The 17,005-nt window shown below is 40.3% G+C and overlaps 1 protein-coding gene across 2 annotated transcripts; it reads left to right on the forward strand.

The window, feature by feature from the left end:
• Positions 1 to 11,096: 11,096 nt before the first annotated feature.
• SPO11-2 (sporulation 11-2) lies at positions 11,097 to 15,915 on the forward strand. Of its 2 annotated transcripts, XM_086807580.1 has the most exons (11): positions 11,097 to 11,235; positions 11,481 to 11,564; positions 11,648 to 11,777; positions 11,927 to 12,064; positions 12,393 to 12,481; positions 13,977 to 14,105; positions 14,203 to 14,297; positions 14,775 to 14,837; positions 14,931 to 15,007; positions 15,097 to 15,224; positions 15,307 to 15,915. In XM_086807580.1, exons 1-11 carry the CDS (start codon positions 11,161 to 11,163, stop codon positions 15,445 to 15,447), a joined length of 1,149 nt encoding a protein of 382 aa, XP_086663706.1. In that variant the 5' UTR covers positions 11,097 to 11,160; the 3' UTR covers positions 15,448 to 15,915. The 2 variants fall into 2 exon arrangements, 1 of the variants encoding a protein (XP_086663706.1); XR_015267230.1 differs by lacking the exon at positions 15,307 to 15,915 and having other exon boundaries at positions 14,775 to 15,002; positions 15,097 to 15,172.
• Positions 15,916 to 17,005: the final 1,090 nt, after the last annotated feature.

Raw genomic sequence — 17,005 nt, forward strand, 5'->3', positions numbered from 1 at the left:
CCAAAATTTCTCTTTTTTTAACGAAAATTTTGATGTCACGATAGAAACGTCAGTCTCAACGAAATTTTGGATTCCAGAATCCACTTTGTTAACAGTGGATTCTAGAATCCAAATTTCCATCAATGGCGGTCTAACGCCAAGCCACCTTGCGGTTCCATGCCCCATAACTATTGGTATGATGACGAATGTCGGGCCACACGCTCTCGTCTTAAGCATGAGGTATGGATTGGGCAAATCATGAAGAAGCGGCAACAAGCGCAACGGATTTCTCTACGGCTCACCCAACGACGCAAGAAACGGGAGTTCTATGCTCAGAAAGAGGATGAGTTATACCAACTTTTCTTAGGGCCGAACTACAAAGAGGCATGGAGAAACTCTGAGAACATTGCCCTCCTACACCTATCACTTGTCGAGACACATGGCACTCCTATGCACGCTCCCTCTATCATATCCAGACCCCCGCCCCACCACCTCCACCTTCTTCACAAAGGGCATGGTCCTCAAGGCCATTCATAGACTACGCAATGGGCGAGCCCAAGATCATGAGGGACTCACTACCGAGTACATCTCACATGCCCATGATACCCTAGCGCCCCTACTAGCCTACATGTTCAATAGAGCCCTTTGTGAAGGATTTCCACCCTCTTGGTCCACCAACACCATCACCCCCATTCTCAAAGCCGGAGATCCACGTGATCCTAATAACTACAAGACGATCATGATTGGCCACACATTGGCCAAACTCTGTGGATCAGTGCTAGAGGCGGAGCTCAGTTCATTTGCAGAGAGCCAAAGGATGCAGAGCCTCAGGACAGGCTGGCTTTCGGAGGAGTTACTCTACCCTTGACCACACCTTCACCCTCCATGCCATCATCGAGGAGGGTAGAGCACGACACCAGAGTATTTACTGCTGCTTTGTGGATTTCCACAAAGCTTTTGATACTGTACCCCGAGCTTGCCTGTTACACCATCTACAGGAGATAGGAGTCCCATCTGACATGGTTTAGAGCATCATCGCCCTCTATGAGTCCGTCCTCACCGGACGAGTGAGAGCCCGAGGAGGTACATCACAAGAGATTTCTAGCACCATTGGGGTGAAACAGGGCTACCCTCTATCACCCACTCTTTTCAGCCTCTACATTGATGATATATTCTTGAGCTTCATTGATGGATTAGGCAGGGATGGTCCCACACTGGCAAGCATATTGATCCCCATACTACTTTATGCAGATGACATCGTCCTCCTCTCAGACTCAGCCGAAAGGCTTCAGAGACAGTTGGATGCCTTACATGACTTTTGCACTCAACGGGACCTCTCTGTTAACCACTACCGTCTAAAATTTGACCATTGGATCATTGGATTTCTATCTAAATCTGGAGACATCTTTGCTTTCCATAAACCTCTTCTATAGCCATGGACTCCATATACCTAACGTGTCTTAATATTAAAATATGCTTAAAATCAACCATTGGATCAACTTTGTATACAAAGAAAATTTATTTTCTTAGACAATGCACTAGCTCCATGTAAGAGAGTTTCATCAAATTATATTGGGTCTAAAAGTAACGTCAATTTATCACCTATCAGTATTGGTACAAAACGTATCCATGCTCAAGGGAAAGCATGATTTGAGACACTTAAACAAAGTAAAAAAGGGAAAAAAAGTGGAATTTTTTGACGTGTGGACATGCTTAATTTGCATGATATAGAAATTCTTGTGTATGGATTTGAGTAAAAAAATTTATGGACACTTGTGCCAGAAAATAATTGATATTTTTAAGCAAAAGGTCTAATGATTCTCCTAGTTGATTGGAAGAGTTTCTTCTCCTTTGTAATTCTTTTTTCAATTGGATGTTTTTGGGTTTAGAGTAAAATGTAAGTAATGTTTTATGCATTCTTTTTTCACAAAAGTAGTGTTTTTTTTTTAATGTTTGACATGAAAGTGTCTTTTGTCTCCATAAATTTGAAAAAAGGTACATTTGGGTTTTTTTCCCCAAAAATGGAGTTGAGTTGTCGTTTGCATGATTTTGTTGTCGATTTTAATGACTCACTGTTTTGACCATTATCATGAGGGAAAACCTTGTAATTGGCTAGGAGGGTGGTGATGATTTCATTCACAAAATGGGAGTCAAACCCCCCTCTTTCGAAGGAGACCGAGTAGGTCCATAACTCTAAGTCAACCCCCCATCTTTCGAAGGGAGACTAAGTAGGTGGGTTTGGGTCCATAACTTTGGAAAATGTCACATCTTTGAGCATGTTCTTTTTTATGTCTTTGAACATGATGGGCTACCATATGATGCCCTCATGACAAGCTTTTGTAGAGTTACCCACCCACTAGTTTGGTATGGCTGACTCTTGAGGAGTAACTACTTTTTGTCCATAGGGGACATACCTATGGGAAAGAATAGGGACACACCTATGGGAAAGAACTTACAACAGAGAACAAGGTAAGCATATCACATACTAAGCACAAGCCACATCTACTTTAAAAAGGACATTGCAACAAAAACAAAGGTGGATAGTTCACCCCTATCGATGCACGTGAGAGGTGATCTGCCATGACAAGAGCAGATAACATAGTGCTTTCCTATTAGTGCAAGATGTCAAAATCAAATTCTTGGAAGAGAAGGAGCCACTAGCCACTTGTGGCTTATTAAGATACTTCAAGGCATACTTATTGTTGGTGATAACAATGAAGTGGACACCCAAGAGATAGTGATAAATTTTTTTAAGGGTATAGAAAATGGTCAAACATGCTCCATTATGTTGTAATTTCTCCTAGTTATGTTAAGTAGACGGTTAGCATAGTAGATGAGCCTGCCAGTGACTTTCCAAGCGAAGTAGTCTTGGAACTTTGTAAGTTGACTATGTCCTTTCCAATGTAAATCACTTTCGGATCTTTGTCAGGTCCTACTAGGTTGACTTCCTAAACTTCAGTCGGTCCATCATACGATGTCCCTCCATGATTTTTAAAGGGGTCCTCTTTGCCTTTTCAAAATGCATGAGGCTATTTCCCTTGTCATATGTCTCAAAGTTCTTAGGAACATGCCTAAGATCTTCCACATAAGCACTCTCTTGTAGAATGCACTTAGCTTCTTTGTCAGCCTCAGCCTCTGCTAAGGCTTTGTTTCTTGCTCTTCTTACAAATCAAGAGAGTTTTTTAGATTCTCCTAGACTTGAGGGTTTGTCTCTCTCTGTGCCCATTTACTTGACCGAAACCTTAGAAATATTAAGCTCTTTTAGCCATTAGTGGTAAAAGTCCACATGAGAATATATGGCCTCAACGTATTGAAGCCAACTGTCTTCATCCCCACTGGAAGAGAGAGAAATATTCTCTTTTTGAGTGTTTTGGGCCATAGGATGCCACCTCATGGTTGTGGATATATCGCCTTCAAATTTGATTGTATGTTGCATTGCTACAGTGCCAACATATAGATCGAAGTAATTTCCTTGCCATCCCCCCCATGGCATATCTCATGCTTCTTCTAGTTGGTAGGATGTCCACAGTTGTGAGGATGGGTTCGTCTCTTTGTGGCCATTAACTTGACCAAAACCTTAGAAATATTGAGCTCTTTTTGCCATTGGTGGCAAAAGTCCTCATGAGAGTCTATGGCCTTGACGTATCGAAGCCAATGGTCTTTGTCCCCTCCCTATAAGAGATATAAATATTCTCTTTTTGAGTGTTTCGGGCCCCAAGATGCCACCTAATGGTTGTAGAGATCGCCTTCAAATTCAGTCGTACGATACATTACTGTAATGCCAACATATAGACTGAAGCAATTTCCTTGCCATCTATTGTGGCATATCTTGCCTGTTGTAGAGAGTTGGGAGGATGTGCATCTAATTCTCAAAGTCTTCATGCTCTGCCTATCAACCTTTTGACATGAAGACTAGAAGTTCTTGGAGTAAACTATGAGCTTCCAACCCACTTTTGTGCATGTAGGGAGAGCTAAAGCTAGGTTTTTCTCATGTGTGTTTCTAGTGATCCCCATCTTTCAATCAGTGTTTGCATGTGGACCCTTGTCTTTGTGGATCCTATGTTGGCACAAGCTTTTTAAGCTATAAGTTTAAGGTAAGAGCATTTGGGGAAGACACCCTCCAATTGCATATATTCACAAAGTAATTGAGTGCTTCCTCACCATGCCCATGTTACTTAAGTGCTTCCTCACACTATGCCCATGTACTTAAGTGCTTCCTCACACTATGCCCATGCTGATGTTCAACATATTGTATAATTAATGTACTCTCTGACAAGATAAAGTCTCAAATTATTGGAAGTTGTCAAACATAGCTTGTGATTTTGCAAGTGTGCCACGTTTGGTATGCATGTTAACTAATGTGCTACCAATAATAAGGTCTCTCTTCAACAAACCCTTTCTTTTAGCATGTTATATTTCTTGGCCCTTGTCTATGGCTCTTATTTTACCATGAGTTTTCAAAGCATGTCAGTATATTAGCAAAGACACTCTTCAATTGTAGCAGATGTTTTTAGTGATTTTGAGAGTGTGAACCTCGATGAGCCCCAATAGCTTTCAACAAAATAAGAACAAAAAAGGAAAGACTACAGTTTTGAGAGAGACATATGAAGATAGGGCATGTAATATGGGGATTGCTACTTTTGTGTGTGTGTGTGTGTGTGTGTGTGTGTGTGTGTGTGTGTGAGAGAGAGAGAGAGAGAGAGAGAGAGAGAGAGAGAGAGAGAGAGAGAGAGAGAGAGAGAGAGATGAGGATAGGGTGTGCAATATGGGGATCGTTACTTTTTGTAGTTAATAAGTTTCAATGAATATCATTTTGAGGATGTAACTTACAAAGAAAAAAATATAGGTTGCTCTCAAATTGAAGTGTTGTTGTTCGTGTAAAAAATGATCATAAGCTTTTGTTGTAGGTACACAGAGATTACTCTAAAAAATAACACTTGCTATTGTCAACTCATATCAACTATTATCAACATAAAAAAAAAATATGCACTATTTTTATTGTGTGTAAAAGAAAGTACTAAAATAAATAAATAAAAGACTACACAAAGTGTATGGCGAAGAGGTGGCACAATTCTCTCCTTGAATTTATAGCCATAAGGGAATGTGCCCTTCCCCTATTTAGAAAAGCACTTTCACTATTGACATTATTGTACATAATAGATTTTATAGCATTGCATAACATAAAACATTATACTTATGTTTTCCTAGGCTCAAAATATTTTTTTTTTTAATGACACCTTTTACTCACCATACTTACCACATAGTTCCTTCTTGGAATCTCAAATGCCTAAAAAATATAGCAAAATACATGTATTTTGCTCACCATACTCGCCACATAGTTCATTCTTGGAATCTCAAATACCTAAAAAAATATAGCAAAATACATGTATTCGAAAAATACACACAATAAGTATTAGGATTTTTTAAAATGAACAATTGAGAGAGAGAGAGAGAGAGAGAGAGAGAGAGAGAGAGAGAGAGAGAGAGAGAGAGAGAGAGAGAGAGAGAGAGAGAGAGAGGGCCATTTTTAATCCCCAAGGAAGGTGCTTGTTTTTCCTTTCAAAACCATACTTTGACCTCAAACCATTAACCTCTCGTCATTGTTAGAAGGCTACCCACTGCATCCTTTAGCAATGATGGTCACAACAATGAGAGAGTCTAACATAGACTCTTTTAGAAGCCAAATGAGAACTTAAGTGCTCAATAGAGAGAACTACAAGATCGGCTCTATTGCCTGCTATGGAGAGTCCTTTTTTAAACCTAAAGAGTTTGGTAGGTGAGCACCACTAGCACTGACTAGTGGTGAACTTAATGTTGATGCACACCACTTAACTAGTTGTTTTGTATTAGTCATTCCTTTTGTATGATTTATTCCTACTTGATGTCTCTTAGGCATTCCCAGTAGATACTTGGGAGTTCTATGATGGGCACCCTTAGTGGCTACCACTAGAGTGCTATTAATGTGGGAGAGAGGGTCTGCCACATGGGTCTTGCCGAAGAATAATCTCAAAGAGTCAATTTCTTAGAATAAGAGAAGCCATCACCACACCCGACCTATTACCTATGAGGCTTGTTGAGCAAGTATTTGTTGCATGATGGTTGTCTGTGAGGACCATGAAATGGGTGCCCAACAAGTAGTGACAAATTTTTTAGTTCATAAACGATGGCACGACCTTCCCTTTCAGTAGTACTGACTAGTAAAGTAGATAGGTCAATCCACCTGGTATTCCTTGCTAAGTTGACTGAGGACAACTCCTACCAATAGTGCTAACTAGTAAAGTCGATAGGTTAGTCCACCTAACATTTCTTGCTAAGTTGAGTGAGGATAGCTCCTACCACTATGAGGTTGACGTCTATGTGGACAGGAAATACAATGAGGTGTTTCTTGAGGTAGGAGAAGGCTTTGTACGAGGGATTGATGAGACGGGTGAGGGGAAAGCTACATTGGCATACATGCGAATGGAAAGATGAGAATAGCTAACTAGTCGACCCGCGCACTGTTGCAATCATTATTGTTTGCAACTTCTAAAGAGACTTCTCACTCAATCCCTTCAGGTATGTGTTTTGTACTATTTCCTTTAGATTAGTGTTGATATTAAAATCGCTAGATGAAAAATGTATGTGCATAGAGTTAAAAAATGTAAATTGATTATTACAAATGATATGTATATACAACTATATATAGTACATGCTCACATTGTGTTGGTAAGATAATTGTGTCAGTAATATCTACCACAGTTTAGTGAAGTCAACTACCACAAACCTACTTCGTATCTCGTCTAATAATTGTGACCCTAGGCTCATTTGTCACCACTTTGAACCACTCCACGTCGAAGATAAACATGTTAAATTCTCTAAAATCTACTTGAATAATCTCTTTAATTTTTCCACAATATTCTATTTCATCTTGAATTAAGTTATTGTCACTTGCTCAAGCCGCCCTACTTTATTGCTCAAATATAGCCATTACTCTTGAATCACATGTCGTTCTTTTCTTGTCTATATGCTTCACACAAAAATGACCGCCTCTTGATCATAGAGCTCCAAATGATCAATACTACATTTAGAAAGTGCATGTACATATGCATAAGGACACAAAGAGTTATAAAAGGAAGAGGTTAGAGTCATGCATTTTTAGGACAATTATCTTACCCAAACGGGTTCACACCATCCATTGCAAGACCTAGGTGAAGTTGGCGAGGATCCTGTTTGAATTCAGGCCGCCAAAGCTCCTCGATATGCTTCCATGCTGTGGAATCTATAGGAGTGCACAAGACACCATCTAAGGATTGACGGGTGGAATTCCATGGCATAAGTTGGGCAATGGACGTAGACTTAAACATGTTGTTGAATCCTTGGGATAATTGGTTACGCCTTAATATCTTGGCTGGGATGGTTGTGCCCATTAGGTCTTTTGTGATATCTACTCGCATCACAATTTGGACAATTTGTGAGGTCAATGAACTCATGTCGGAAAAGGAAACAATCATTTGGGCATGCATATATGTATTATAATCCATGCCTACACGTACAAGTATTTTCTTGGCATCATCCCTACTTTGCGGCATCACATTCTCCTATGGTAGTATGATGAACTTTAAGAACTTGTAACGTACAAGGATAGATAGATTAGATAGACATGTTACTATTGCATTAAAACAATTGCGTGGCATATATAGATTAGATAGCTTGTTCAGAATGGGGTTAGATAGAGGCTTGTCATTTATACCTAAACAATTCTATGACACTAGCATCACTCTAACCATATATTGATTGGAGGCTAAGGAAGGAAAGTTAGCTTTGACACTTGAATGTTCCCATACAACGTGTTTTTACTTCTTTCATGAGAGCATCGTCTACTACATCACGATCCTCGACCATGGCAAATGCCTCTAGCATCTCCTCCATTGTGTTGTATGTGTGTATTGACTCTTCTGCAGCTCGGCTTTAGGTTGGTACTCCCCATATCTTCTAGATTATCATCAATGCTTGCAAGTTTTGCATGTCATTTGGAATGAGAGATCGCAACTCTCCGATTTGCAGTCGAGCACCATAGCCTCATGTGATTGTTGCAGAACCAAGTGATTTACATCCTTCGTGCCATCCTACAAAAACAACAGAGAAAGCAGTTCAAAGAGAGCATACGAATTTGTTAGAGAGAGAGCCATGGAGAGAGAGATTAGGGATCGATAGGGAATGATATTGGGGATCTAAGCTGCAATATATTAGGAGGGATGGGGCAGAGAGAGAGAGAGAGAGAGAGAGAGAGAGAGAGAGAGAGAGAGAGAGAGAGAGAGAGAGAGAGAGAGAGAGGTTGCCAGTAGATAGGGAATGATATTGGGGATCTAAGTTGCAATATATTAGGAGGGATGGGGCACAGAGAGAGAGAGAGAGAGAGAGAGAGAGAGAGAGAGAGAGAGAGAGAGAGAGAGAGAGAGAGAGAGAGAGGTTGCCAGTAGATGATCAATGATATAAATATCAACAAATCTTTCATGAACTTGGACATGATGGATTGTTGGTCAAGGCTCACAGAGATAAGCATGCTTGCACCTTTTGTAGGGACAAAGAATTCTCTTAGAAAGAAAATCTCCTTGTGCTTATGAGGTCGGGCTCTCTCCATTGTTCTTGATATAGATTGAGGTTGTCGACAATGGAGCTCGAGTCTTAAATACTGTTGCAATCAATGTCAAAGAAACTATCGGGCATACGTCGAAATAGTCTGCCAAAAAAAGGAAAGCCATCTACAAATGATTACCAACGATCATGGTATACCCATACTACAATCGTGGTATTTACATACTATGATCTTGGTTTTGGACCCACTGTTCGATATGCTAGGTTTGAAAGAAAAAAGCACCAAATTTGAAACTCGCTCCAGAATCTAGATAACATGTAGTAGTTTAGGTAAGGTCTCTTTCCTCTCATCATCTCCATTTATCTCTCTCTCTCTCTCTCTCTCTCTCTCTCTCTCTCTCTCAGTAGTTTAGGTAAGGTCTCTCTCCTCTCACCCGCTCCATCTATCTATCTCTTCTCCCTATCTTGCTGAGGTATGGTCTTTTAAAGGAAGGACGAAGTTGCACACTATCTACCTGTCTCCCTCCTTCTCTCCCTCTCTACCTTGTCTGTCTCTTTCCCTGAGGTAGGGTCTTTTGTAGGAGCTTTCCATTGCATCCCAACCATAGGTATGGTCTTGTGTGTGTGTGTTGTGTGTGTGTGTGTGTGTGTGTGTGTGTGTGTTTTTTTTTCACATCATTAACAAGGTTCCCCCCTCTCTTTCTAAGGTATGTTTTTTAATACCACTATCATGTATCTAACCATGATCATGGTTACCTCTGGGAAGCCTCTGATCTCTGTAAAGGGAAGGCAAGTAGCAGTCCTCTAGAGTAGGTATATACTTAGCAAGTGAGAAAGGCATACACCACCCTTCTACCAAAGGCATACACCACCTAGTAAGAGTGATGCAACATAAGGTGTTATCACACTCAGTTATATGGCTGGTGGCTTATCATGTCATACTCAGTTATGTGGCTGGTGGCTTATCCAAGCCACCAGCCATATAATCGAGTAGATAAGCCACGAGCCATATAACCGAGTGACAACACCTTATGTTGCTTCACCCCCTCTTACCTGCAATAGTCTCTATATCACACACCATTAGCCATATAACCGAGTGATAGTACCTTATGTTGCTTCACCCCTTCTTACTGGCGATAGTCTCTGTCACCAAATCTGAGGCCACCTCTAAATTTTCCACTTGTTCTCCCACCACCTTACCAATGACTTCCTTGGTAACATACTCAACAAGCCATTATGGCACCTCTCAGTTGGATTTCTTCAATTAGCTCAACCAAAGGTTTTGCAAGCAAGATGTTCTTGTTAGTGAAGACTCTAGTTGCTATCCCCATCCTCCCAATATGCCCTATATGGCCAATGTGATGCACATAGATGTTGATATCACTGGGTGGTGTATGCCCTTTGGAGCAAGTATTCTCTCTCTCATCACGATTTTGTCTATCCAATGATGGAATTTAATAAGCATGCCTATGCCAATTCTCTAGACATGTTTGATGGGTTATTACATGTGCCAGTATCTGTTGATTCTCGGTAGATTTTGCCTACTGATCCTTGTTTGTTATAAAGGATTTGATGCACCAACTTCAGATCACAGCTGCTAGAATAAATGTTGAAAGATCAGCAAATGAATCTAGGCTTATGCCAAGATAGGCTAGAAGCACCTTGCAGAGGATAGCAAATTGTGTAATTCTTTGTAGAGTAAAACCAGATCTGGTGCTAGAACCACTTCTTCAACATATATTGCTGAGTTTGCATTTCTTAGTTCTCTACATGATGAAGACAAACTTGAGTCTTTTGAAGAGGCTCAAGAAGATCCAAATTGAGTGAAAGCCATGCAAGATGAAATTCATGCCATTCAAAAAACCGGTACATGGGATTTGGTGAATCTACTACCACTTGGCAAGAAAGCTATTGGTACTAAGTGGGTTTTCAAAATCAAGAGAAAGGTAGATGGATTTGCCAGGACTTTGGAGTAATGTACTTTGATATATCTATAACAACATTAATAGGAGAATCTTAAAGAGAACAAATGATAGAAACATGTCGATGCATCATGCACGTGCTATGAAAGTTAATGGGTGCTACCGAGTAACCCATGTGATTTATTTTGCTAACAATTTTATTTATTAGCAAGAGACAAATCTCTCCACAAGTAGGATTGTCGTGTGTGTGTGTGTGAGAGAGAGAGAGAGAGAGGTATTAACATCGGTAGAATGCAGCACAAGGGCATATACGACCAACAGTGGGACGAACTCGGGTGGATCATGGCCTCTGTAAGAGAGAGAAAGAGAGAGAGAGAGAGAGAGAGAGAGAGAGAGAGAAGTGAGAAGACTTGATATGCTAGGTGTTATATGAGAAAAACCCGTGCCTAGTGTATGTGTGTGAGAGAGAGAGAGAAAGAGAGGTATTAATGTTGGTAGAATGCAACACAAGGGCATATACTACCAACAGAGGTGAGACTTGAACTCGGGTGGATTATGGCCATTAAGAGAGAGAGGGAGGGGGGTATTAACGGCAACACGAGGGTATGAATTTGATTACCTAGCTTAGTCCCGCCTGTTTTTAATACAAACCAGCAGAACAAGAATAGGTGAATGCTGCGAGGCCATGGCTCTCCGCAAAGGTACTCCATTCCACGCTGTGGAGCTCATCTGCACAGCTGACATCGTCTCGCCGGAGGAAGTAAGCAAGCTCTCTGTCTCTCTGTCTCTCTCTCTCTTCCGTGTTTTCCAGGGTTTCTCCCTCTCCTTTCCTCCAGGATTTCTCTAGGGTTTTCAACTCTCTGAGTACGTTTCATAGGCTTACCCCCTCTCTCTCTCTCTCTGTGTGTATACCTGTGAAGTTTTTCTCTGTGTGTGTCTAGGTTTTCCTTCTATCTCTAGCCAAGCTCATACTCTTATTCGAGTTTATTCTGCATTGCTGTGCAGGTCCGAGCCAGAATTCAGTCTCTGATGCTCCTGTTTCTCAGAAATCTCACCGCTGCTGAGCCTTCCATCCTGGATTTATCTCTAGTATGTTACTTGGATTGTACCTTGTTGTTACATCAAGTTTGCTGCTATGGTACTTTGCTCAGATAAAGCCTACTGTGCTTCAGCTATGTCGATCAGCGGAAAATTGCCATGCGAAACCCTCCTTTTTTGGTGGGGATGAAACGATATTTCTGTCTCACTCTACTTACAACCGGCCATTCCTGAAGAAGCAGTTTGCCAAAGCCTTTGTCAGAGGTGGTTTTCAGGGCTTGAAGCTTGGATAAAGCTTTGTATTCAGGTTTTCAAAGCCTTATATAACAGATGTGCTCCTTAGTGTCCAGTCTGTCAAACCTTGTTTACCCTATAAAAGGATAGGTGCATCAGGTTGACTTCTTTTGAAGCAGTTTGGATGGTGCTGAGGATATGTTGTCAGCTTCTCGAAGAAGGAAAGCAAGCTACGCAGCGCGAGCTTTTCTACCGGCTTTTGTCTGAAGCCCCGAACTACTTTCAATGCCAAAATCAAGTCAATAACACCATACAAGGTTTGCAGAATGTTTTGTTATCTTTTGCAAGCCTGTTCAGAAAAATACTTCACATCAGCTCGAGAAAATGCATATTCAGGTATTTGTGCATGGTCGCAGTATTAGGCTGGTTACAGAGATGTTCCCGCCTGCCAGTGTAGGCTGCTCATCAGAGATGGACAGGCAATATTGCCCATCCAGATCCGGGGCTCCTCCACCCTTCCCACGGGGGGATGAATTCTCCAACCAGATTTTGTTTGCTTTTGTGAGTCTGTTTGGAAATCGAACTTGGGGCACTGTGCCTTTCTTTTAAAATGTAGTCAGAGGAGTCATATTTTGCCTTCTGCAGATGTGGTGGCACTGCTCAAATGCAGTCGGAACAGTCTTGGAATTCTGGCCTCAAGTAAAGGATCTGTAGCTGGGCGTCTTATCATCCAGGTAAGGGTTGCTTTCCAAGGCCTACTCCTTTGCCTGTTAAGATGGGGTGCATGCCTCTATTTTGTGTTGCATTTAATGCCTTTGAAAAGTTGTGGGAGACGACCTCGTTTTGAAGAGTCATGTTAGTTGTTATCTCTTGTGGCATCTCTTTTCCATGTGCTGATTTTCAACCCACATCTGCATGGAGATTTACCATAGATTCTACTCACCTAAGTACAGCAGTAGAATTGTGGGAAAGCACTAAACACATCAACATTTGTAAAATGCGCTCTAAGCAGGTCCGATCCCATGCAGCTCCCGCTTAGTTCTGTGTAGATTAGATAAATGTGAGTTATTCTTTGTTCTTAAAACGAACTCAAGACCTCATCGAATTCTCTCAAGTCAAAATAATCTTAAGTTTCTCAATCTAAGTCTCAATTTCTTATGTAGTCTTTGCGGCTTCATCAAACTCTGAGAGTCTGACCCTCCTAAATACCTGTCTAAGGGCCGCATCGACGTGGTGCTCTCTTTCATGGAACCTTCTATGTACTTGGTGGTGAGTAAATCTTCCAAAATTCTGTGTAGTTTGATGCCCTACCTTGGGTTAGAGACCATGGAAGACTTTTTGAAGATCATTGAAGGATTTGAAGACCTCTATGTTGTGAACTAAGTCACTTAGATTGAGGAGGAGATGCTCAAGGTATAGGTAGGCTTGAGATAAGAGTTTGAGGAGAACCATCGTATCCTGTAGAGGGAGAGATACTTCCTCCTGGTTGGGATACGTGTGTGATAAGGATTCCCTTACGTGCCGGTAGATAGCCGGCAAAGGATCCCAATGATCTCGCTTCAACAACACTTTGTTTGATCATTGTGTTCATTGCCTAGTTGCAATGGAAATCTGGTCAATCGGTAATCACTCACAAGCTTTCACAAAAACTCCTCTTGGTAGTGACATACTTTTTTGGGGGGGGGGGGGGGGGGGGGGGGGGGGGTGGTTCTTCGACCCCGTAGCGCTGGTATTTTTGTGGCATATTCTTGTGGTTAATTGTGTTTAATTAATAATTTAGTGCTCCGAGATCCGTGCTCTTCAGTACATGAGGATTGAAAAGCAAGAAGTGAGTCGTTCAGTTTTTTAATGTGTGGACAATTTTATTGTTTAAATATTAAACACAAGGTTGCACTTTTATCATATTTTGTAAGATAAATGTGTTTGTGTGTGCGTGTGTAGGTCTAAAATCGATGATTAGATAAATTATTCTCTCATAGATTGTTTCATACTGTAATAATATGCAATAGGGCCTAATACAAACAGGTGCTACCATGCAGTTATTCTAAACCTTCATTAGGATGCCTTTTCTAAATCAGATAGTGCAACACAAATTTTAAAGGAAAATTGGCAAAACAGTTTTTTTTGGGATGTATTTTATGCCTCTTAAGACGGTTTTACCTTCTTCATTTTATCAATGCTAATCGATTCCTAGCATGCAGTTTTCTTGATTTTCATAATCTTTTTCAGGAGTCTAATGGTGAGTTTTTGGATTGTTCAAACATGGGGACAACCGGTCAAGTGATAAGTGGAGACTTGAAATGTGTCCAAAACTGGAGGTTTCAGTCTGATGCAAGATACATCCTTTTGGTTGAGAAGGTATATATTCTACCCCATAATAATTAGACAGCACCAATTTTATGAACAAGTTCGAAAAATATCCATGTCATGATGAAGTAATCTGTTTGAGTCTTAGGATGCAGTATTCCAGAGACTTCAGGAAGACAAGTTTTTCCACTCAGTCCCTTGCATTATCATCACAGCTAAAGGTTATCCTGATTTGGCGTCTAGGTAAACACCTCTAAAACAATGCTTAAATACGGTTTTAGGTCTGTGTCTATAGGAAGAGCTCATCTTAGGCTGGAAACACCCATCTAGGTGCCTATTAGCATTCTTTTGGGTGATGAAATCAGGGCGTTTGATTGCTGGGACCGATCCCTTCCTTTTACACACAAGGGGTGGGCTGATCGGGCATCCAGTTCAAGCTCGTTAAGAGGAAAAAAAAAAGATGGCCATTTTTGGCCGCCATGGGATGGGGACCTGAAACTGCTGATGGGCACCTTTTTCCTGAAAACTGCAACTTTTCATTTTGTCACCCAAAAGGTGCTGATGGGCCCTGGGGGCACCTTGAATGCATAGAGGAGTGCCTGCCTGTCACAGCCTCTTCCTGCAAGGTTGCCTGCCCACTGTATGGGCGCTAACCCTCTTCGAAAAATTTGCTTAGTGAGATTATGCTGGATTCACGTTCACAAAATGGATATTTTCCAGGGTTTTTCTCCACCAATTGAGGTGCTCATTCCCCTTGTTACCCATAGTAGCTCTTGTTGATTGGTAAATCCTTGCAGCAATTCTGCTGATTTAAGTGTATTTGGTTTGGAAAACACAAGAAGGTGTTTTTAAATTTTCAATATTGTGGGGAACTAGGAACCCAGCTGGTATGGCCATCATTTGCACATATAAATTTGGGAGCATACGGATGGGGCTCGAAGCTTCAAAGTATGGTAAATAAACTAACTTGCTCTGTATTAATGTTCTAAACCAAATGCTACTGGCAAGTTTTATGATCTTAATCTCTTGTGCACCTCATCAGTGTGTGATGTGAAGTGGCTTGGCTTACGAAGTGGAGACCTCCAGCTCATACCAAGGGAGTCACTTTTGCCACTTACATTGAAAGACAGACAATTGGGGGCAAGCTTGCTGTCTTCTAAAATGCTGCAAGTACGGTTTTTCACTCTTTGTTTGATGATTTTGGTGGATGTTAGATCCTAACTCAGTTGTTTTTTGCCAATGGGTGTTGTAGAATAATGCACAATACAAGCAAGAGTTGGCCTGTATGCTTGAATCTGGACATCGGGTTGAGATCGAAGCTCTATACACACATGGATACAACTTTCTCGGAAGATATATATCACATAAAATAATGCAGAGAGATTACATTTAGTGATCAGAAATGCTTGCTTAATGATGGTAGCTATAAGGTTCTCCGTAAAAATCCCTCCGTTTACTAACACTCAAAAAGTGGTAAAGTAAAACAAGTTGGAAGATGATACATTAGTGACCAGAAGTGTTTGCTCATTTTCCTTCATTACAATGCTATATGACTTATGGCCTTACGCATCTAGTGGTACCAATTGGATTTAATCACACTTATAAGCACACAATCCCCATTGATTTAGTCCCATAGATAGAGCCTTCTACTACAACTTTATTTGAGCCACTATTACAAATTAGCATTGCAACTTACACGTAGTCCTAACAACCAATACTACCTTACAAGAAAACTCAATTGAGTGGGGATAAATTACTATCTGTTTGTATCTATTAATGCTTTTTTGGTGTTGCTCAGTATAAGACCCTCTCCAAACCCAATCTACTCAAGCATTTGAAGAATGAACTATGCACTTTACAAGCAAAGTCTTGTTTTTTTCACTATTAAAGGTTGGTGGTATGGATGTGTCTGAGCTTTTACATTTCTCAAAAAGAGTACCATTGCAAATGTTAACACGTTGAAAAGGTATAAGAAGCGCACATAATTTTGAGCTTGTCCATTTTTTAAGTGAGATTGTGTTGCGAAATGTGATTGGAAGTAAATATTTTCATAACTTATTGGATATGGCAATATGAACAAAGTTCTGAAAAAAAGGAAAATTGGTTCTTATGTAAAATAATATATCTTATTGTTTTAATATTCTTAATATTTTTAAGACATAATGTTTTAGAAACTCTTAACTTATAAAAAAATTCTTATTTTTCAACAACATTAACATTTTATTTTCTTTAAATTTGTAAAATTTTAGAATAGTCAAAATTTTCTTTCAAATGGAGGATTGAGAGGCTTTGGATTATAATTTTCTTTTGCATGATTTGGAGAGTAAACCCTTCATACCACCACCCATCAGCACACAAGTAGAGTTAGGAGAATCATCCTTGGTAGTAGAACTCTCTTCTAAATATGGACATTTGAGAGTAGACTCTTTGGTTATAAAGTTTTAAAGATGTCGTTATGAAGGACATTTCAAAGGTTACCATCTCATCCCCATTCACAAGCGTGATTGAGGTCTTGTAAAAATAACACAATGAGAAGAATCTATCCACTATTGTCCATTAAAATCATTAGATAGCTTCTATATGTGATGAACTTCGACACTCTAATCATTTGTCAGTGTGCTTAAGATGATGATGATGATGATGGTCTCGCTTGGGCCTCCATGCTGTAAATAAATAATTGTGAGATTCTTCACACAATGTGATGGATTACAACCAAGTTTTACACAAAAGCTACAAATTACTACCAATAGACTCTAAAAAAATGGATGTGTGGTATGCCAAAATTTATATATAATCTCATATAGGCTTCATATGGTTAGCCTACCCATCTCATGTGTTATGACCTCCTCCAATTACACTCTAACACACAACATGCTTTGCACCTCTAGAGCTATCCCACACTAGAAGATATAGTTCTACCAAAACTTTTTCTTTGCAAATTACAAAGGATG

Source organism: Cibotium barometz, chromosome 13 (genome assembly GCF_041138505.1).
Source record: "Cibotium barometz isolate CiBa-2024 chromosome 13, ASM4113850v1, whole genome shotgun sequence".
NCBI classification, from domain to species: domain Eukaryota; kingdom Viridiplantae; phylum Streptophyta; class Polypodiopsida; order Cyatheales; family Cibotiaceae; genus Cibotium; species Cibotium barometz.

Excerpts from the sequence above, each read along its gene's own strand:
- SPO11-2 (XM_086807580.1), top strand. The coding sequence starts at position 11,161 with ATGGCTCTCCGCAAAGGTACTCCATTCCACGCTGTGGAGCTCATCTGC. Across the intron at positions 14,106-14,202 it reads ACATCCTTTTGGTTGAGAAG|GATGCAGTATTCCAGAGACT; the intron begins GTATATATTCTA and ends TTTGAGTCTTAG. Across the intron at positions 15,225-15,306 it reads TGTCTTCTAAAATGCTGCAA|AATAATGCACAATACAAGCA; the intron begins GTACGGTTTTTC and ends TGGGTGTTGTAG.